The sequence below is a fragment of the Corvus hawaiiensis genome, chromosome 4, assembly GCF_020740725.1.
Source record: "Corvus hawaiiensis isolate bCorHaw1 chromosome 4, bCorHaw1.pri.cur, whole genome shotgun sequence".
Lineage (NCBI taxonomy): Eukaryota > Metazoa > Chordata > Aves > Passeriformes > Corvidae > Corvus > Corvus hawaiiensis.
This window is the reverse complement of record NC_063216.1, coordinates 49,485,114-49,507,977: the sequence shown is the minus strand read 5'-3', so window position 1 is coordinate 49,507,977 and position 22,864 is coordinate 49,485,114. Positions and strand designations below refer to the sequence as shown.

Genomic DNA, 22,864 nt, shown 5'->3' with positions numbered 1-22,864 from the left:
TTTCAGTAAGCAGCTTCTGTTCTGGGTCAGTGTAGAAGAATAAAAATGGTCGGTTATATTTTAAGACTTTTTTTTCTTTTCCACTTTTCCAGAAACTCTGTATATTTGATAGCTTTGGAACACTGGTGTTTGCAGTATTTATGGGAATATGGGGTAAGTAAATTTCAGCAACTGTGGTTTGTTATCTAATTTTGGCCAAGCCTCCAGCATCAGCCAAGAAAACATGGATAAATTTGCACTGACTCAATTTTCTAGCACTTAGACATTCACTGGCAAGTAGTTCCATAGAAAACAAGCACATTCATGGGAACTTATTGTAAGAAAACAAACAATTGTAGACTTAAAAGTGGGTCTTCAGTATCTGTTCTGTTTCAATGACTTGAAGAAAAGTCTGAGGGAAGTGGTTGAGGCTGCCATGTGTTCATCCAGCAGGAGCCAGCCACATGCTTAAGAATATCTGTCAGAGAAGCTGGGGTTTTTTCCCAAAGACTTTTGGAGATGCTTGTGCTATTAACAGCTGTGTAACTGCACAAGGCAATTGAAAAATGGTAATTTGTTATGTTTCTCAGGAACTTTTTCCTCCAGTCTTTAAGAAGCTGATTGTAAAAAGTTTAATAGTTACAAGCACTAGATTTATCTTTTAGCAGAGAAAATGTACATGAAACCAGGATGTTTCCAACAGGTGAAAACACTTGGTGTTGTATTCAAGGGATTAGGCAAGGTTTATTTTCCTAGAAACAGTTTATTTACTCATATTAACAGCTTTGTTAACTGGCTTTTATTGCAGTGTCTTATCCAGTAATTACAAAAGTAAATTCCATGTTAGGTCTCTATACAGGGTGCTATAGAGAATGTGACTCGTAGTATTTTGAATTCATATATAGGCTGACAAGAATGCAAAATTTGCTTTCTTTGTAAAACACATTGTATTTTTATTTCCCTATGACAACCTAAAGTGCTTCAAAATAGCTCTTGCTTTAAAGAAATGTAAGATGAAATGTATCATTTCAAGAAGTTTTCTCTCAAAACATATGCTAGCATCAAAAGATAGGCAGGGGATTCACTAAATTAAAACTTATTAGAAGTTTGATACTAATGTAATCTTCTCCTATCATCTCAAGAGTTAATTTATTGGCAATTTGGTTTTTAATTAAAATTGTTCTTCCTGTTTTGAAGAATGGTTCCAGGAGCAATAATTACAAAGTTAAGTTTCATGGTTATAGAGGTGGCTGCAAGGTCTATTAGTATTCTTGTTGTAAGTCCACTATATAAAGAGGTGAATTATATTACAGAAATTCAACCAAAATTGTACTGAATCCAAATGACCCATGGTCCTGGTGTAATTCCAGCTGTAATTTTCGTCTTGCTCTATTACTTTTTTAGACCTCCTGGTCCAAAACAATTAAAATAATATTAGACTTTTAGCTATATTATTGCATCATTATCATCAATACACTTCTAATAAGTTCTTATTTTTTTGTGTGTATTCCCTTCAAAAATCTTAAAGCACTATGAAACACCAGGGAATTTGGCCTCAGGAGTTAGTCCTTTTTATACATTAATGCTCTGCCAATTCTCCCTTTGATGGTAAAACTAGATTGGCAAAGGTTATGAACAAGAGGCAGCTTCCACTTCACTTGATGCCATCCCTGGGTCCCCTTCCTGAGCAAGATCAGTGAAACCAAGAAATGCTCTGCAATGGAGGCACTTCTTTTCAGGCCTTGGTGACACAGCTTCAGAGGCAGAATACCTGGGCCATCCTGAAGGGTAGTGTTGGGAGACACACAAAAGGGGACACCATTCAATATGAGGTGAAATGACTGCTTTGATCTCTGATTCTGAAATATCATTTGTTTCCACTTGTTGAAACAATCTTGCTTCAAAATAAAAGGAAAATGGCAAACCCAGCAGAAGCGCCTTTCCTGCTCTGAAAGACACAACTTGGCTAATAGGGGGCTGGGAGAGATGTACCTGTGTTATGTGCCCTTCTGTCACAGTTAGCACGTGAGGCTATCATCATAGAAGCAGCCCCTGCACTTCTGGGCTCTCCAGCAGCAGCTGAATTTGCAGCTGGAACAAATTAGTATAGCCTGTAGACTCCTGTGATTTGGGTTGGGCAGCAATTAGAGGTTTATTGAAGGCTAACGTCCTCGCTCTGCAGGAGAAAGCAGATGAGACCCTCTGGTCTGCTGCTTGCAATGGCCTTGTTGCTTCTAAGCATGAGGGAGTGGACAAGTGCTTGTGAAAGAGGCCCCTGAATAATCAGGGGAGCAGGGGTTTCTGAGGTTTTGCCTGTGTGCAGATGCCAAGGACATCTCACAGGGAGTTTCCTGGTTTTAAATGTTTCAGTTTGGGATTTTTCAACCACACCTGATTTTCGAGATAACCTTTAATGTTTGAACTTGTAACTGCATGCTGTTGAGGTTTCATCATTCAGAATGAGGGGCCAAACTAGTAAAAAAAACCCCAATTTTAGGGTTAATTGCTCCCAGACAATGAGAGCAATGAGAGTGCAGTGATTGGCTACTACTCCTCCTGGAAACAGTGCTGCAGAGCCACCCCACTCATTTAATCTGAGACTACACTGTCTTCAATAATGAAGCATCCAAGTGTGCCAGGGAGCATGGTACTGACACCCAGCATCCTGAGCTCCTCCCAACCTTCCCATCTGGGTTTGTCATTGCCTCTGCTGCCAGATCTACCTGCATAATGTCTTGAGATAAGGTAATGAGTTTGGCTGGATTCACGTTTCACCATTACCACTTAGGCATCTGTGTACCTGATCCTTCAGTGCTTCCAGCTGTAGGAGCACAGTCCAGGGAAACAGCTGGCCCAGCCCAGGGAGTTTCTAAGCTTCATGCCATGCAAAAAGGGCTGGAGTTTCTTCAGGTTTGTGCTAGCAGAGGAGGAAAGACAGCTGTATTTAAGCAGCTTTACCTGAACAATCATTGTTTTTGTAATCTACAAATTGATAACTTGTCTACACAAAAACTGCAGCATAAATGAGCGTGAGTTCTTCCTTGTGACAATTTTTGTCATACTAAGTTTTGTTTTTCTAGAAGTCCTGCACTTCCCAGTATTTTATCTTCACCTATCCAAACAGCTTAGTTTCTTAAGCATCCCATGATAAACTTTTTCAAAGTGGTCTGTAATATGAAATCCAAAGTGCTCATTTCTTGGCCTTAGACAGAAAGCAAATATATAGATAAATTATATACATTCTTTAGCATGTGGTTACAACATAATTTACCTCATGTTTCTCATATTAAAGTACATATATCTCCAAAGGCATAATTGCATAAAGGAGTAGATCCAGTTGTTTTCACCATTGCATTGGCCAATAAATGCTTTATTCCATGCCTGTGAAAAGCTGTATGGAATACTGAGCCATCTGTTATAGCCAAGAGGAGTCAAGCAGTATCCAATACTCATGTGGTATTGCTCATTTTGTCTATCGTTCAAATAGTTACATTTTTTTTGGAGTTTTGGAAGCGACGGCAGGCTGAACTGGAGTATGAATGGGACACAGTTGAGTACTTAGAGCAAGAAGAGCAAGTTCGCCCAGAATACGAAGCTCGTTGCACTCACACAGTGATGAATGAAATCACACAGGTAAGGAATATTTTGATAACTGGTGATGGTTACTGCTATAGACTGCTGTGAGCAGATACTATCAAAATGGTAAATCTGGGCTGGAGCTTTATAAATCAGCAGTGCCTCAAGTTGATAAACTGCCCTGAAAACAGTGAATTTATAAAGTACACATGGAAGGAGAGGGAATTTTTACCTAACTGCAAGCACTTTAAAGTAGTTGCCTGTTTGAGGACCTTGTGCTGCTGAGGTTCTTATGTCTTAAATAAACAGAAGTAGGCATTGTTCCCAGCTTAGAAGACAAAGGCTACTTTATTAAATCCCCTGAGAAATTATTAAATGTTGCTTCCAGAGGCCAAGATCACAGAGCATTTGCTGTCTTTGCCTAGGAATGCATCAGGTAAAAGGTGAATAGAATGTTACATGATTATATATGATGCCACAAATGTCTTTTTAACCAAAGATGTTTCTGTTTGAAATTGTATAAATAGCTATTGTTGCTAAGTGCATATGGATGCAATTATGATTAATAACAACAAACTTGCAGAGACAAGGATAAACCTCATTTCAACAAAATAGGATTCATATTTCTGGGGATTTAGTTTAGATTTCTGGTTTTTATACATTTGAGTAGCTTTATCTTCAGTGGCTTACTCAAGTTCAGTTTCACTTTTTATTATTCTCTGTCAATATGTTACTCTGTCTTTTATCTAATCATTTGCACTGCTTTCACATTCCATCCACGTTATACTAATGTTTATTAGAGGGCACTTGAAAAGTTTCAAAATTAACTGCCATAGTTGACACTATCCTATATAGATCTTCTTTTTATATCTTGTACTATCAAAAACTCATCCTGTTTAAAAGCTTATAAATGTATGCCACCTTGAACATATAAAGTCATAGCTAGAAAGTTCCTTTAAGACAGTTCAAAGAATGAAGAATATGCTAAAATATTTTATCTTGATCCTCAGAAATTCTTTAAAGACTCAGTGAATTTTAACAGCACCACACTGAGGTAGGAATTTTCTTTGGGGAACACATCCCATTGTTCCTATGTAATACATTGAGAAATACAGAGATCGAGGACCAAAATTTTAATGCCTGCTAAATTTAGCCATTGACATTTGAAAGATAATGACCTTGGATGCAATGATCAGCCAAGAAGGATGGGTCCATTTAAAAGGACTATGCAGCCTGTCATGGCTGAAGTCAGTAAGAGCTGAGGACCCCCTACCTCTATGGAAGTAATTTTTATCTTTGAAGGGGCAGTAAAAAAAAGACACCTGTAATCCGGCTAGACTTCTGAAATCATGAATAAATGTTGAGTTTCCAGGGAACAAAACAAGGTGCTTTTTTCCTTTTTTTCTGCCCTCAATATCATAAACAGTTTAATTGGAGCCCACAAAAAAATATGAAAGAAGATTGGGTGCATCCTTGATCTGTTTCTTAATCTTTTACAGCAAGAAGAACATGTGCCATACACTGCATGGGGGAAGTGCGTACGGATGACTTTCTGTACAAGTGCCATCTTCTTCTGGGTAAAGTTCTTCTCTTGTTCTTTCCCCTCATAAATTCACTTTTCTAGTAAGTGTCTAAAAAATGATCCTCCTGAACTGAACAAGAAATGACAATGGAACTGGTTCAGTTGGATTTCCATCTCATGCATAAATCAAGCCCAAAAGGTACAGACCCACATGGAGAAGGTAGCTGTAGTCACCCAACACTCATTAGCACGCAGTACCAAAATATCCTGTGGTTGTGGCTTCTGAGTTATGCTTGTGAAGGTGGTCCATTGGTTTTTCCCTCATTATTTTAGGACAAACGTCTTTGCTTTTAGGGGGACAATAAGGGGAAGACTGGTTTATATGCTGTCCTCCCTGCTAGTTTCTGTCTGATTTGTTCCGGCTGTGTTCTTCCATATTGTGTCTCACAGTCCATGACCTCTTTCAGGTTTTGTGTTTCACTTAACAGAGCAAAGCTGGGTGCTCTTTAATCTTCTAGAGCTGCTACTTTAATTAAAACTAAACCTTGAAAGCAGTCCAGTCAACCATGACGCAATGAGCAGGCCCAGAGAGATTACCTTGAAAAGCTCTGTATTTTAGCATGCTGCATGTCTTCCTTATCTGTAGCACAAATAGTAGCTGGAAAAGACCTCATTCTAGGTGATAGGATGCAGATAGGAGATAGAGTGGTGTCTGGCAGCCCAGGAGAGCCTCAGCATTGACACATTTGAAACACAAAGGAAAGAATACTGACTTGCAGTTGGATTTAAATAGACTGGACTTCATAATGGAGGGAAGAGATTTGTTCTGGGTCTGTCACTTGTGTTACTGCACAGTTATTGTGTGCAGGGTCAGGGGAGGTAGTTCATGGCAGTTTGCTGAGATAGTGGTAAAAAGATACACAGCCTATGGACCTTAACTGAATAATAGCTAGAGAACTAGCAAGAAATAAAAGCAGGAAGAGAAGCAGAAAGAGGAGATGGCAAGCAAGACAGGATACATGGGTCATTACTGTAACTCCTGCAGACTACATGACTTCGCTTAAAATTTTCCTATTCCTTTGAGGGGTCTGTAGTCTGTAACAGTACCATGTGGAAGAGAAGGTGCAGCCCCCTCCATAATCAACGTAGACTTGATAGTACATCTGCCATCCTGCCAGTTGTCCAATATGAAGAATTTTCTCTTGTCACATGCCTCAAGGTGTAAGATTTCATTACACATCTCATTATATTGGCTCACATCAGTACAAACCTTATTATTAGTCATAAAACAGACCATCTCTTTTCTTTCCTGCAGATTTACTATGCTATATGAAAAAAGGCTTCTTTTATGGATTCTCTATTTATTGCCTTGTATCTTATTTGATCATCCTCTTGCAATGGAATGACAGGCACAAAGTTGCTTTCCTTTTACCTATCATGAAAATTGTATTGAACTCACTTTTTCCCTAAAGCCAGTGGTTGAACATAAACATCTTTCTTGCATTCCCTTGGCAGATCCTTTTGATTATTGCTTCAGTTGTTGGAATCATTGTCTACAGGCTCTCAGTTTTCCTGGTGTTCTCTGCAACGCTGTCACAGCACATCAGCGGAACGGAGACGATCCGCAAGTACCTGACTCCACAGACGGCCACGTCAGTAACCGCTTCGCTCATCAGCTTCGTTGTCATTATGATTCTCAACATCATCTATGAAAAAGTGGCAATCCTGATCACTGACTTCGGTATGCTGCTTCTGTACCTCAGATAGAAATGTGCAGTAAAATAGCTAGAAAAATTGGCATTTATATGTATAGTAGGTATTACAATAAATGAACACCTGTACCACATCTTTCAGAATTTTCCCACCAAATCACACAATACAATACCACCTAGAAATTTTCCAATATAGATTTTCTCAATATCAGAGACATGTGATATTCAGCTCTTTGCCTGAAAAGTCCTTACCTAGGCAGCATGAAAGATCAATTGTTTACAGTTTTGTGCTTGTGAAACAGACAAAGCAAATAGAATTACTACAACAACTAAGCTTTATGAAAACAGATCAGTAAGTCATAACACATTCAATTACACTAGCTTTTGTCTATGGGGAAAATAGCTATTTTCTTGTAAATAAGGGAACTAAGGTCACCATTCCAAAGCTACATACTACTCTGATGTTGTTAAACAGTTAAACAGTCACAAATAATATTGTTCTCTATATCCAGGCCATCAACATTAAAGTAGCTATTTTACTTTAAATGCATGAAGTAGTGTGGTGTTTTCATTTAGTACTGTTTCATCAGTTCAAAGTGTTGCATTTGCATCTTTCCCGAGTCTGCTGGATTTGGGTTCTTTTTTTTCCCAAGTTATCAGAATTTTTGCTTCTTCTCTTTCTTTATTGTCAGTGAACAACTTCTTTCCTTTTTACAATCCATACAGTTTTAGAATGATGTAATGGTTACAGTATACATGGGGATTACATGCAATCTAAATGATTATGCTCTCAGTCATATTAAGGAATATGGGGCATACAGATACTTTGCAGCCGTGGCTCTAGAACAGCTTGTAGGTTACTTGTAGATTGGGTTGGGGTTCTTTAAATGTATTTACTTTTCTTTCACTGCAGAACTTCCAAGGACACAGACCGATTATGAAAACAGTCTGACCACAAAGATGTTCTTGTTCCAGTTTGTTAACTACTATTCTTCATGCTTCTACATAGCCTTCTTTAAGGGTAAATTTGTAGGTCACCCTGGAAGTCCAGTTTATTGGCTAGGAAAGTATCGCAATGAAGAGGTAAGAATGCGTAATGTATAATTAGTCCAAGTAATCTGCTGCAGTTAGGAGTGTATAAAGCAAAACATAGTTGTACATATTTAGGGTTTTAAAAGTGACTGCCCCCCAAGCTAATTGCCTCCTCACTAACCTCTAGCATAAAAGAACATGGCACAGGACCAGTCGGGCTTAGAAATATGTTACACATACCCAGAAAAGTGTATTTTTCCGTGGTCTTACAATCTGTGAATGGGCACACAGGAAGGAAAGAATATCAGTAGACACATTCCTATTCTGCTAGATGACCCTCACCTGGTGATAGCACAGAGCTGCATGGCTTCACCTGGTATCGCACTCTTCCACTGGTGTTCTGTCAACTTACCAAATGTGAATATATACGGCCTGGAATTGGCTTTTGTATACCTTACTGCAAAGGTTTCCCTAGACAGTCTTCTTGGATTGCTTTCAGTTATTGATAATATTATTATAATAAACCAGGAATGCATTATTTTAAACTCTTCATTCATGCCTGAAAAGTTACCCAACTTCAAAAAATTTTCCTTTTTCTCCCAACCTTCAGTGTGATCCAGGTGGATGTCTCCTTGAGCTCACAACCCAGCTTGCTATCATAGTAGGAGGGAAAGCTATCTGGAACAACGTTCAAGAAGTGCTTCTTCCGTAAGTTCAAACTATTAAGTAATCTGCTCTTCCATATTTGAAAAATACTGTTTTGCTTGATGCCTTCAGGCACTTGGTCACTGAGTTTAGTAAGTGCACATTGTATTCTGAAAGAATAAGACTTGTCCTCAGGGTCCTTTTTAGACAGTTTGGATATTTTGGTCTGGTAGTCTGGGCTACTGTCTCTGTTGTTTTAACTGATTTTAATTCTAATCAGAAATTTTTCCTTCCTCTGCAAGTCAAACTCGATGTGTTTCAGGTTGAATATTTAAAACTGAGGTAATAGGAGCTCTGAGAATATTAAACTGAAGATTTGCTTAATATTGATTGGAATGATTTGTTGTTATACATTGGGCTTTTAAAAATCATGTAAAAGTTACTGATTTAACTCATTTAGTAAGTATAAATCACTATGATTCTGATATATAGCCCCTTTACACTCTCATTTATGGTTTGTAAATAACCACTTTTAGGATAAGGCAACAAAAGGAAGGAAGAAAGTTTTGAGTAATTCAGAAATAAATAAATCCATTGTTTAAAGCTGTTATGGCAGAAATGTCAATTTATTTTTTTTTCATTTACTGAACTTTTTAGGTTCTTTTACCAATGTTAGTGTTCTTTTTCTCCCTGCCTGATAGCTTGGTCAAGAATTTAATTGGAAGATACTCTGCAGCTGCTAGATCAGAAAAAGTTGTTCCACGTTGGGAACATGACTACCACCTCCAGCCCATTGGAAAACTTGGACTATTTTATGAGTATCTTGAAATGGGTAAGTAACAGTTTAGTCTGGATTCACTACCACTGCTGGATACAGACATATTCTAAAGAAAATCTTCATACAAGCTATGCTTAATAAGGTGGACAGAGGAGACATTAATGTTTTCTGAGACAAGTTTTGATGAGCCATTACAGATGGTTTTACAAGCTTTTATTAAGCAGCCAAGCCTTAATCAAGTTTATAACTAGGAAACAGCATGTGGTTGTACAAGGAGGAGTACTGCTGCTTCCTTGCCTAATCCTGTGAGAAATGCATTCAGAAGGCAAACCACTGTCATGTTCTGGTGTTGCAAAGCAGGGCCCTGTGTCAGACTGCTCTTCTGGAGGTCTGCAGTCACCAGGACTCGTTGCTGGTAACTTGGGAGCTGGAAGACCATGGCTGGTTTGTTGCCACCATCCAGTTTGTGATGGCACTGCCAAGTGTACTTAAGGCAGTACCCAGACACCAATAAGATGATTGTTGGTTTGGGCCTTCCAGTTCAGTACAGAGACAGATAGTTATGAGATTTCCAGGTCTTCATGATAAAGACATCAGAAAGAAATGGATATTTGAATACTCAGAATAATTCCTCTTGGTGTATTGTGACTTGTAATATTTTTCTGTCCCCTTCACTTAGCAGGTTTTACCAGTACTGTTGTGCTACTATTTTCTCATCCAGAAGATTCACTAGGATCCCAGCTACTCTTTCTTGTGTCTCCCACCTGAATTTGTAGTATATAAACTATGCATGCCTACACTTGCTTATCTCCAGTAAGCGAAAGCCTCATCGATGTACGTAACCTCTCCCTTCCACAGTTATACAGTTTGGCTTTGTGACTCTGTTTGTGGCGTCCTTCCCCCTGGCTCCTCTTCTGGCTCTTATTAACAACCTGTTGGAAATCCGGTTGGATGCGTGGAAGCTGACAACCCAATTCAGGCGCATGGTTCCACAGAAGGCACAAGACATCGGCGCCTGGCAACCCATCCTGCAGGGCATAGCCATTCTGGCCGTGGTCACCAACGTAAGTACGGTGCCAACAACTGCAAAAGATAAAATGCCTTCCCTGCAGGTGCCAGGAATGCTGTGTGTGGCAATGCAACTTAAATGATCCTTAAGGCACATCTTCTTAAAGCAGAAATTCAGCTTCTTTCTTGTGTACTTAAAAATACAATGTGTGCTCAAAATTGCAGATCAGAATGAATTCTCTGAGAATTTGGACACTAATCTGTTCTTCAGTTGTTCTTAAAATTTTTATGTACACAATGAAGAAGCTGAATTTTAAGAGAGTTTCTTTAAAATATTTAAGAAAAAATTCTGATGAATATACCTCTAACAATGAAATTCAGACCTTTCACACTTTTTGTATCAATTCACCAAGATTTTATTTGTAGTCTGCATTGTGGGAAGAAAAATAAGCCATTGGTATTTATCACTGTGGATTATTTGATTACTTGTTCTTAAACAGTAGCTAGTATGTATTAATTTACAGAAAATTCTCACTGCTGGCCTTTCTTAAAGGAGCTATGACCATTGGTTTCTTCCACAGGGACAATAACACTCCATGGGGAATAACCTTTTTCAAAAAGATTGCTGTTTTCTTCTGTTATCAGGGAGATCCAAATATGTTATGCTATTGGATAACTGCTTTTCCTGGTCAATCCAGCTGGATCTTGTAATACCAATATGAAATTAGAAGTTGTATGTATCTATATCTTAGGATTACTTTAAAATATTGTACCTTATCACAGTTCTCACGGTATTCAGGTCAGAGCTAAAGTGGCTTAGGTGACCTTACCTTGACTGGGCCATGTGCAGGCTTCTGTTATGAATGTGTTCGTGCCCTGCTTTCTGCAGCTGATGTCACTGTGCAAACAGGGCATCAGACGCTCACCTCCATGGGGCTGTCACTTTCAAACAGCCCTGCTGCATAGTTGTGAGGACCTCAAAGAGATTGGTATTTATTGCTAATGAAGTGTAGGCTGCAAAACCATGTGCTTAAGCAAATGCTAGAAGCCATTTTCTTCCTTTAAGTATGTTTCTTTTCTTGTTTGACATCCAGGAACTGATCCAAGTCATCAGTCTTTCCTTTACCAACCCTGCCTTGATTTTGCTGTAGAACACAGAAAGTGTTTCTTCTCTCCTACATGACTTATTACAGCTGATTATACTTGGGTAGTAGTGTATCATCTTCTCCTTCATGCATCTTCTCCTTCATGCATGTTACCTTTGTAACAGCTCCTGGTGACTTGCAAGCAACTTTTGCACAAAGCTACCAGTTTTGGGAGTTGCCGTGAGGCACTGGACTTGCTATTGCATCTGTTGTTGATTTGAAGACTGATTTTAATTAGTTATGGTATAAATGGAAAACTGTGCAGTAAAGCTTGGGAAGCAAAGAATGTGCTGTTTGTTTGTAGTTCTCCAGTGCAATACTCAGAAATGCAGCCCATAATTCAAGGGGAAAAAAAGTTTTTCCTTTGAGAGGATGCCGTAGGATTAGCTCTCGTATTTCTGTCCTTGAAGCTCTCCAGAGCACATCTGGAGATCATTCTGAGAGAGGGAGGAGTGAGACAGGGTTCAGATTTAGGATGATGAGAGACCTGGGGCCTTGCAAAAAAGATTCAGTAAGATCAAGTATTAAGCTGTGTAAATACCATATTCCAGCATCTTTCTAATACAAAGAAGCAGCATCAAACTCATTTGGTCCAAAGGGAGAAGGAATGTTTTTGCCTTACTGTTAAGTTGATATTAATTCATTTATGGTCTGACTAGATGAGCTAATGAACAGAAAGAAAATTTATTTAACAAAAATTTCCTATGCTTGTAATTCAGACTATAAATACTCTACTTGTACTCTACTTTTAACTCTACTTCAGAGTTAAAAACAGAGTAATTTAGCTGTGAGGTCGTCTCCCTGCAAATGCAAGACACAGTAATATATACTTCTTGTCAGTCAAAAACACCCACTCAGCATGTAAATATAAACAACACATAATTTTCACTTCATTTCACACTGGCATGTAATGCTTAAAAACAGTATTTAAAAGTGCATGCCAACTACATTTGATTTAAGCCAAAGTGCAGTACAAGAAAAACACCTTACCCTTGAAATTTTTCAATGAGTTTATTTTAGACCTGGGATGCCTCCCTTTCATTTCTCATCAGCCAAAGTTTCTCTCAACTGAACTCACTTGCAACAATATTCTGGAGAACTAAATACAGATCTTGGACCACAGTCTCAAAATGATTGTTTCTGCAACTTTTATCTTAACTACAGTTTAGCTTCTCAGGTCCTTCAAAGAAAGCCAACTCAAAAGGTAAGACAGTAGGATAGCACTCATCATTTGGAAGTGGTGCTACTCTGTTGCAGTGGGGATCCTGCAACACGCATATATCAAACCAGGAGTCCCGTGGAAAGGAAATATATATACGGACAGACAGATTCTTGATAGCTGTTTCAGAGAGATGTTTATTTCTCCAGCCGCATGGCCGGGGCTCTGCCCCGGAACTGTTCCAGTCACGGGACCAAGGGTCCTTCTGCCCGCGCAGGGAACACAAACCAACCAATGGGAACGAGGCTGAGCAGGGACAGGGTAGCCCCATGTCTGTGCCCTCAGGGCCCCTCTCCCAGGGCTGCACGGCGGGGGAGGGACCCCAACACCTCACCCGTTTTATTTTAATAAAAGGAGAATGAAAACAACTGGATATACATAACAAGAACAGTTTCAAAACAAAACAAGCCACCCTCCTGAGCCTTTAAATGTCCAAACAGATTCTCTGGAACATCTTAGGGCTGACAGAAGGGAGACAGAATTCTCTGAGCATGCTTTGTGGGGAAACTGAGGCAGGAGAGGGTTTAACTTCTTCCCTCCCCCTTTTCATCCCCCACTCGGCATTGGAAAGGGATTTTTGGGGAAACAATTGGCAAAAGCATGGTTTTGTGAGGGAAACCATGGATGAAAAAACGGATTGGGAATACACTGGGGGTAATAGGACATAGGGTAAAAGGGAAAGGTGGGATTAGGAAAGGGAAACTGTAGGGGGGGCTTACAATGGAGATACTGTCTAACATGACTACGATTTTTTGCATATATACTGCCTTTTACAGGAACACCATCAGGCCCAGTGACCTGCGATGCTTGTAACCCTTTTCTCCCTAGTACAATATTAAATTCCACCACCTCTCCATCTCCCAAGCTTGGGATGCATTTTTCAGGGTTATTCTTTTTAATAGCAGTTCTATGCACGAATATGTCTTGCTGGTTGTCACACCTTGTTATAAAACCATAATTTTGCTTAACATTATACCATTTTACTATCCCTAAGGTCTTAGTTGCTATGATCTTTTCCTTTTTCCGAGTGGCTGCTGTTTTCTGTCTCGCTGCGTCTTTGCTGTCTCTTTCGGTCGCTCCCGTGTTGGAATTGTCGGAGCTGCTGGTGCCTGCGCGCTCTTCCCGGGGTCGCGTTCGGGGCCGTGCGGGCCGGGCCGGGCCACGCCGCTCAGTTCTCCGTGCGTCGCCTCCTCTGGTCGCAGCTTCGCTGCCGATGCCGGGCGCTGCACCCACGTCTCGGCCGGGCCCCCGAGCGATGACTCCCCCGCGCCCCGCTCCAGCGCGCGTCTCGGCTGGGCGCGGCTCCGTTCCACCGCCATCGCCGCCAGCCGCCGCCCACACGCCGCCCCTCTCGGCCGGGCGTTCACGGGGCTCGCTCCACCACGCACTGCACAGGACCGGGCGGGCACCGCCGGGTCCCGCCGCGCCTCGCTCCGCCACCGACACTGCGGCTCGCGTGGCTCCGCCCGCGCGCGGGAACTGCCTCGCTGCTGCTCGCAGAGCGCTCGGTGCACGTGGCCTGGGCCGCACGGTCCCTGCGCCACGCTTCCCTTCGCCAGGACACAGCTGACATTGCTCAACAGTCTCGGTAACTAAATAATACTCATGAAAATATTCTTCCATCGGCATATATTTTGACTCCAATATTAACTGTGTCCAAACGGTTTTCCAAAAGCCCTTGGTAATAATTAAATCCCAAGAAACATAGAAAAAGTTCTTAAACAACCACGCCAGGAAGTGTTTCAGTTCTTTTTGAGCTTGAATCAAGCTAAAATTCACAAATCGTTGTTCAAGAATCATTTTAAGTTTAAGATAAATGTCCATATGCGGCTCTGAGAGCCAAGAGTCTTCCCACGGTTCCTCCATAGTTTAGATATGGAATAGCAAAGCAAAACCAAGAAGAGGAATCCAAAGTTTCCAGGGTTTACTCACACAAATCAGTCGCTTAGGGATCGGGGATCGTTCTGCTCACAAATCTCCACCATTTGTTGCAGTGGGGATCCTGCAACACGCATATATCAAACCAGGAGTCCCGTGGAAAGGAAATATATATGGACAGACAGATTCTTGATAGCTGTTTCAGAGATGTTTATTTCTCCAGCCGCATGGCCGGAGCTCTGCTGAGGAACTGTTCCAGTCACGGGACCAAGGGTCCTTCTGCCCGCGCAGGGAACACAAACCAACCAATGAGAACGAGGCTGAGCAGGGACAGGGAACCCCGTGCCTGTGCCCTCAGGGCCCCTCTCCCAGGGCTACACGGCAGGGGAGGAGACCCCAACACTACTCGAGGTAGGATGGGTCTGGCCCCCTTTTCAACTCCTTGCTCTTTCCCTTCACTGTCTTTTCCCCTCAATGCTGTCTCTTGCATTGTGCCAGCACCAGCACTTTATAAACACATGATGAATCAGACCAGGGAAAGCATCCAGTGGTGATTCCCAGTCAGATGAGCATTGTCATCTGATCTGCTGCATGGGGCCAGGAATGTCCAAGCCAGCGAAGAGCACAAGTCAATGGCTAGAGACAGAGGCAGGAGGTTGTTTTAGCTAGCACTGCCACCAAAGCATTCTTCAAGGAACTTTGTAGAAGAGGTATCCACTTATTTTTTCACCCTTTCTCCTCTCTCCCCTTCCCTTTTTCTACAACTGTTACAAAAACCTCCTCAGGTTGGGACGGGCTGGCTGGGAACGGTGCACAAAAATAGAAAATTTTTGTCCCATGTCATGAAAATCAGGAAATACAGACTTTGTGAATTGCAGACAGGCATGATGGAGAATAAAATACAGATATTAACTAGCTTTTATGCTCCTCTGTTACCCATTACTGCTTGACTTTGCCCCTAACTCTGTCCCATGCTTTTCCTGTAGTTTTTTTCTGCCTCTTTTATACATCTCTGCCTAAATCTCCCTCCCCCTGATCCCATCAGATCCCTACTTCACACCTTTCTCCTCCATGTCTTTGCCCTGGTTCTTCCCATCCATGTTGTCAAGCGTGTATTTTTATCCTGGCATGGGACAAAACACCTGTCTTTCAGTCCTGGAGTACAGCTGGTCACTCCTTCCCAGGTGCTGGGCACCAGAGACGCCTGTTGTCATGAGTTGGCTGGGCAGCCTCTTGCTAAGTACTGAGCTGCAGATCTTGCCAATGGAAAGTCTTCCTCACAGGGGAACCTTTTGAACTTGCAGTAGCAGAGGAGGAAATTAGATTAAACATAGTTAACCTTTCCTCCAGAATAGGATGTTTTGGGAAGTTCATGAGTTTAGAAAAGACTTCCCACAATAAACCCACAGATCAAATTTCCTAGCTAGTTTGTGACTAGCAGACTGAGTAGGACAGGGACTCTCTTGGGAGCAAGATAAAAACAAATGGTCACGTCATGTAAAACAGCACTATGCAGCTGCTACTAAAAAAAATTATCTTGGCATCAAGAGCAGTTTCCACATGTACTACGCTATAGTAGGAGGCAACAAGCACCAAGATGAATTTGGGCTGGCTAGCACCTCAGAAAGGGTGGGATGTTTCTAGGATCAGAGATGGATCAGTTATATATCTAATTTATTTAATTCATTTACTCAAACATTGGGGAACATGGTGAAATTTAATTTTCTGTTACTGAAGAACTTTTCTGTTGTTTCCATTAGTTTCATCAGGCAGAATTTCTTTAAGAATCTTGTAAGTACTCATAAGAAGCACATTTGCTGATCTCCTCTGCACATGAAAAAAGTGTTTTATAGTATAACTGTTTTGAGGCATTCAGCAGAGCTAGCATAATTTAGAAACTGTACAGAGTGCACATGCCAGAAAGGGATGGTTTTGTGCCCATGAGAGACTACATGCTCATTTACAGCATGAACCACCACTGACGGGAAAAGCACGTATTTTCTATTTTTAGCTCGCACGCTAACTTTTGAGATGATAAGTATATAGCAAAGGAATGCATAATAAAGCTTATTTCTTTAATGCTGCTCTGCTTTTTTGTCTTCTCTTTCTGAAATGCAGGCTATGATCATTGCTTTTACATCTGACATGATTCCTCGTTTGGTTTATTACTGGTCCTTTTCAGTCCCTCCTTATGGGAGCCACAGCAGTCACACTATGAAAGGGTATATAAACAGCACACTTTCTGTCTTCAATATATCAGACTTCAAGAATGCAAGCAAGCCATTTTCCCCTTGGTTCGGGACCCACACGACATGCAGGCAAGTGTTAAAAAAGCATTTGTCATTTTCCAATTACAAAAATAATGGGGTTTTAATCTAAGTCATCTAATTCAGTTAACAAAATGCAGTAAGAAACATTAAAGGACAGGAAGAGCCAGCTTATTTTGAATGGCAGAATGGAGTGGAAGTATTCACCCATAAGTTTGTGCTACTCAGAAAATTCTTATTTTAATTTGGTTTTCTCCTAGCTGATAAAATAAAACACCTTAAAGTTTTTGTAAGTAATTCTTAATAAAGGGGCAAAAATAGGACATTTCAGCCAAATACGGCTTATTTTGCAGATAGATTTTACCCATCACAGTAGTTCCCCGAGCTAACTGTTCCTGGACACATTAAGCAGGGCCATGTCGTGCTCCATCCTCTGGCCACAGTGCCGTACTGCAGAGATGCCAGGGACCAGCTCCTGACTTCCCTACTTTGCTTTCAGATACCGGGATCTCCGCTACCCTCCTGGTCACCAGCACCAGTATGAGCACAACATATACTACTGGCATGTCATTGCAGCCAAGCTGGCTTTCATCATTGTCATGGAGGTCAGTGTATGGGGGTTTGAGCATTGCTTATTTAGTCTCTTCCCTCCATGCAGAAAATCCTTCAGAGACATTCAGTCCAGGCACAGCTATCAGAGCTGGTGATGTGTGCTAGCATGAGCAAGAACTTGGGAGATGTAAATTAAGAGTAGCAACATTAGAAAAATAATTCCCTGAAATCATGACCTCAGGTGAGGATTGGCCCACATACCTGCAGCTGAGGATTGCCCCAATGTATCTGCAGCTTCTTTTCTCAAGAACTGTAGAATCAGAAATAGAATGCACGTACTTAGAAGAAATCTGTGCACAGCATCCTGAATGCATATACATGATATATATACGTAATACATGTACATAATATGTGTACAATACGTGGCAGAGTGAAGTCTATAAAGACAATCACTGTAAGAGGTGAGTCTGTAGATGATCATCAGAAAGCAATTGCTCCTTCTTCTGCAGCTACAGCCTGGGCTTATGAAAGATGGGAGTCAGTCCAAGATGAAGAGAGGGAAATATTGGGTATTATTTAATTATAAAATGTACTTAGGGCCTGATCCAGAGACTACTGAAGTCATCAGAAACATGCAACTGGTTAGAGCAGAATTCCTGTAGCAGGGAAAAGTAATTGCCCCAGAGTCATTTGAACAAACCTAAAAAATCTTACAGGAAACTGTAACCAGTGTTTCCATGTGGGAGGGAAGCACAGTGTACCAGGGTTTCCCAAAGCAGGCAGAGAAGTCCTTGCTCAAATCAGGATTGGAAAATCAGAAACTCTTGTTTATTGGATAATTATTCTGTCTTACTGTCTTTTTAAAATCCTTTTCTACTCTGTTAGATACTGATAGTGAATCAGCTCAGAGTCTTAAGACAAAAAAGTGACACTTCATTTATAATTGTAATTATGTCCTGTTCATCCTGACTGAAATTGTTTCATTTTCACCTTTCCCAGCATGTCATATACTTTGTGAAGTTTATTATTTCATATGTAATTCCGGATGTATCACAAAAGACCAAGAGCAAGGTCAAACGGGAAAAGTACCTCACACAGAAACTCTTACATGAGAATGATCTCAAAGGTATGAAAAAAAACATGGGTAAGATAGCCGAAAAAATTATCAAAGGAGCAGACAGCACTTTCCGACCTAAAGAGGAATAAGTACTTTTTCACATGGAATAATAGTACTTAGCCAACTAATACCTGTCCAGATATTACCAATAGCTATCAAGCATTTTGGATTTACTAAACATTGTTTCTGGCAACTCTTATATACTCATTTACCAGTTTCCCTTGGACAAACACAACCACTGCAACTCAGATAAGAGTTATCATTTTTTAAAACAGTTTTTTAGAACATCAAAAAAAAAAAAAAAGATGAAGGCGAAAATTACTTATCCTCTTAAGAAGATGCAGATAAATTCCCAAACACCAAGTATGCTTTCTACTTTTTTTAGGCATCAGCTATTAGATAACTAGTGTGACTTGAATAAAACCTTAACAAGAATGATTTGCTGTAAGAATATCATCGCATCTAATGAAGGAGTTTTGATTGCTTGCTAATGCAAACCCTTGCTATAAAATGAAGAGGAAAAGCCAAAACATGAAGGAAAAAGAAAGAAAATACAACTCAAAATCCCATTGTTAAGCCATTGGAATTGACATACTAAGCACAGTTGTTTGCTACTCTGAATTAGCTATGCATACTGAGACTTAAATGGATAACAAGATATCTCAAATAATCATGGATCACAAGAAGCAACAGGACTGTAAGCCCATCCTGTTCATCAATCTCTGTGTAAACAGGAGAATTGCTTTTGAAATCAATGCATACAAACTGACCTTACAGCACTCCAAGTGAGTAGAAAACTCAGGCATTTTATCTTTCCCCAGCCAATGTACTTTCATTAGTTCACTTGCCCATTCTGAGCTAAATGCTCATAGCCTTGAAGGTCTCCTACCTGTAAAAGCAATAAGTGTTAAAAGTCTTTTCACATACTAAATCAATATTTGTGGAGGGCTGTCTTTTGCATTTCTCTCACACCAGAATGTGCTCTTCCCTGAAGTTTTGACGTAGGACAAATGTGCAGCTGAACATTTTGATACAACATTGCATGATAAAGTGAATTCTGACAAGACTACGAATCTATTGAAACCGGAGATTGGAATAAACCATATAATAGGCCTTAACCATGATATGAAGCTTTAAATAACAATGAAGGATGTCAGAGGTGTGGAGGCATGTGCTACAGCCATCAGTCATCTTCAAATCAGGCTGCAGATCTGCTTGCTTATTTTGGCTCCAGCTGCAAACTGAGAATTAGGGAATTACATATTAGGCATGTATGTGGAGGGCTACTTTGTGCCTGAAGCACTGATATTCCAGATTATTAACTTACTTTCTCTTTTAACAGTTTTAATGGACCAGTTTTTATAAATCATGAAAACAAAAACCTTTTTAAAAAAGCAAAACTATGCCTGTACTCTATAAACCAGGTGATTACTTTATGTTTGTAATTTTGTACTCCTCTTAAATGCAATAAATATGCAGAATTTTTAGGCATATTATTCATATAGCTTTTTACATATGAAGTCCATTTACAGAAACTAAATAGCATTTAGAAGATGTATTTTATCCAGTCAATAATAAGAAGGAATTAAACCTATGAATTTTGCAGCAAGATTTCCAAATACTGAGTGCTGTGTAACACAAGCCTGTCTTTTGAAGCAAACCCTACAGAACCCTAAAATCATTCAGATTGGAAAAGACCTTTAAGATCATCAAGTCCAGCCCTTAAAGCAACATTGCCAAGTCCACAACTAGACCATGTCCCTGTGTGCCACATGTACACGTCTTTTAAATACCACTCTCTGGGCCCAGCCAGCCAGTTTTTCATCCAGCGAACAGTAGGTCCGCCCAAGCCGTGAGCAGATCAGCACCCGTTCGGCCCCAGAGACTTGCTGAGTGTCCAAGTGGTGTAGCAGGTCACTGACCATTTCCCCTTGGATTATGAGGGCTTCATTCTGCTCCCTGCCCCTGTCTCCCAGCTCAGGGGGCTGGGTACTCAGAGAACACCTGCTCTTACTCCTGAAGACTGAGGCAAAGAAGGCATTGAGTACCTCAGCCTTTTCCTCAGTCTCTGTGATTCCCACCACATCCAAAAAAGGATCAAGAGTCTCCTTAGCCCTCCTTTTGTCGCTGATATATTTATAGAAACATTATTATTGTCTTTTACAGCAGTAGCTAGATTAGATTCTAGCTGGGCTTTGGGCCTTCTAATTTTCTCCCTGCATAACCTCGCAGCATTAGTCTTTCTGCCCCTTCTTCCAAAGGTCATCAACTCTCCTTTTTTTTCCTGAGTTCCAGGCAAAGCTCTCTGTTCAGCCAGGCTGGTCTTCTCTTCTTTTCACATTTCCAGGGATGGAGACTCCACAACCTCTCTGGGCCACCTGTGCCAGTGCTCAGTCACCCTCACAGTGAAAGTGTTTCAGTTTGTGCCCACTGCCACTGGTCCTGTCACTGCATAATATACCAAACTTTCAGTTAAAACAAAGCTTTGTCCAAAAAACTGTGCCAAGGAACAATTTTAGTGAAGTACTTGGGATTTCCCTGTGCAAAATGAGTTGGGTTATAAAGGACAGTCAGCTCCTTTCATGCCTGGAGTTTTGATTTTAGCTTTCAACTGAACCTTTCTCATTTTCAGTTGTGTTCAGATGAGAGATGCCATTTTTATTCCCTCATCAGTGATGACAGCACCAGTGTGCCTTAAATACCTTTCCAGGTGTGGTATTAGAGGTGTTGAGGCAGGTAAGGAGGCATCCTGTGATAAAGGGGGAAAAATGCAGCACAAAATGTACCATTTCAGGTAATTATTTGGTCTTAGGGAAGCTCTTTGAGAGTTAAAGAGACTAACTAGCAAACAAAGGGATTGTCATACTGTGAGCAGTGGCAGAGCTTAAGGCTAATTTTCAGGAGTGCCTGGTCTTTTGCTCCTTGTTTGATATCTGGGGACTCTCCAAGTTGTTTCTTCCTAAATCAGTTGGCACTGTTTCCTAAAGGGGGAGTTAGCCCTCAGTGTCATAAAGAGTTTATATTCCTGCCTTTAAAATAACAATTAAAAACCTGCTACATCAGCAAATCCTGTGTGTCTATGGCTTGGGCTCCTCCCATAATAAAATCCTAATCAGCCCTGAGTGTGTTTCTATGTAACCTTTTTTTGTTCAGATTACAAATGTGCTTTTGAAATTGGTCTTCCACTTGTCTCCATTTTCTGGGCGGTGCTTCCCATCACAGACTGGTCTGGGTGCACATGGACTGAGTTCTTTTTGGTTTGGACTGAGTTCTTTTTGGTTTGACTGACCCAGAAGGCAGCTTTTAGATAGGCCCCTAATGGTTGCTGGCAGGCACTTAGTCCACAGAGCTGAAACCAGAGCTAGGCTGAAGAGAGTGGTGAGCTCTGCATGGACATCACCTAGCCAACACTAACTTTTTGCTCTAGTGACCTGCTTCTGAAATGCTCCTTGCTAATGTAGCTGAAACATCTCATTTCAGAAGACATTCTATCAGGAATCCAATTCAGTTTGCCATGTGCACAGTGTTATTCACAGCAGAGCTCTGAATCAGAGAAGGAAGAGGGAAACCAAGACAGTGCCTAATAATTGCATTTTAATAGTTTGATTTAAGCTGTGTAACTTCTGTAGCCTCTACCTCCAACTGCTGAAATGTACTCTGCTTGCATGCAGGAAGCTCTGCGGAGGCATAAGAACAAAATGCTGGGGGGCAGTTGCCAACATATGAGTATTTGTAATTTTTTTTTTTTTTAGGCTAGGTCACTTTAATTAAAGATCTGCTTGAAGGGAAAATTAGCATTTGTTTAAACTCTGAATCCATTTTACCTTTTTTTTTACACTTGATATGTATGCCAGGCTCCTATTTTGTACAGATCTGTTGAAGTCAGGGTGAATTTGGACCAGTGACCATTTCATTGTCTTAACAAGTACCATAAATTACAGACTATCACCACTGTTTTAGACCCTGTGTATATCAATAAAATTCAGAATGTAAGAGCATATTTTTTGTATTTTTTCTAAGAATGTTTGCTATTAGTTTCTGAATATTAAGATTTCTTTATATTTATTGTCATTAAATAAAATCTATTTTAAAATAACAATACACCGGATGTTGATTAGTGTTTTTTGGTTTTCCTTGAATGATACTGCTGCTGCCAAATGCTACATTTAAATTATTATGGTGTCATCCCTGTCTAATTTCCGTATTCATCCTCTCTTTCAATCTTATTCCATTAAACTGTTACTAGTGCTGAAATTTATCTCCTGTGTTTTTCTGCATCCTCTAGATGGAAGCCATTCCTTTCAACACCAAGTCGATGACAAGAACCATTATATTCTCATACAAATAAACAGTTTAGGTCTTTATAACCTTTCACTCCTGTCATGATAAACCCTGTGTTGTGTTTCAGAGTCATCATTTGTTTCTTCATCTGGA

The 22,864-nt window shown here is 40.5% G+C and overlaps 1 protein-coding gene across 4 annotated transcripts in view; it reads left to right on the top strand.

Annotated features, from left to right (window-relative positions):
- The window catches only part of ANO6 (anoctamin 6), a 75,300-nt gene extending 52,769 nt beyond the window's left edge, over positions 1-22,531 (top strand). For 2 of the 4 annotated variants that reach the window (XM_048301010.1, XM_048301008.1), the window contains 11 exons: positions 93-153; positions 3,467-3,612; positions 5,055-5,132; positions 6,593-6,818; positions 7,703-7,872; positions 8,432-8,529; positions 9,168-9,298; positions 10,103-10,308; positions 16,613-16,812; positions 17,261-17,366; positions 18,313-22,531. In XM_048301010.1, coding sequence (XP_048156967.1) covers positions 93-153; positions 3,467-3,612; positions 5,055-5,132; positions 6,593-6,818; positions 7,703-7,872; positions 8,432-8,529; positions 9,168-9,298; positions 10,103-10,308; positions 16,613-16,812; positions 17,261-17,366; positions 18,313-18,519 — 1,629 coding nt within the window. In that variant the 3' untranslated portion in view covers positions 18,520-22,531. Of the gene's footprint in view, positions 1-92; positions 154-3,466; positions 3,613-5,054; positions 5,133-6,592; positions 6,819-7,702; positions 7,873-8,431; positions 8,530-9,167; positions 9,299-10,102; positions 10,309-11,346; positions 12,641-16,612; positions 16,813-17,260; positions 17,367-18,312 lie in introns of those variants that run through there. The other 2 variants (XM_048301009.1, XM_048301011.1) reach the window with 2 other exon arrangements.
- The last annotated feature ends 333 nt before the right edge of the window (positions 22,532-22,864 follow it).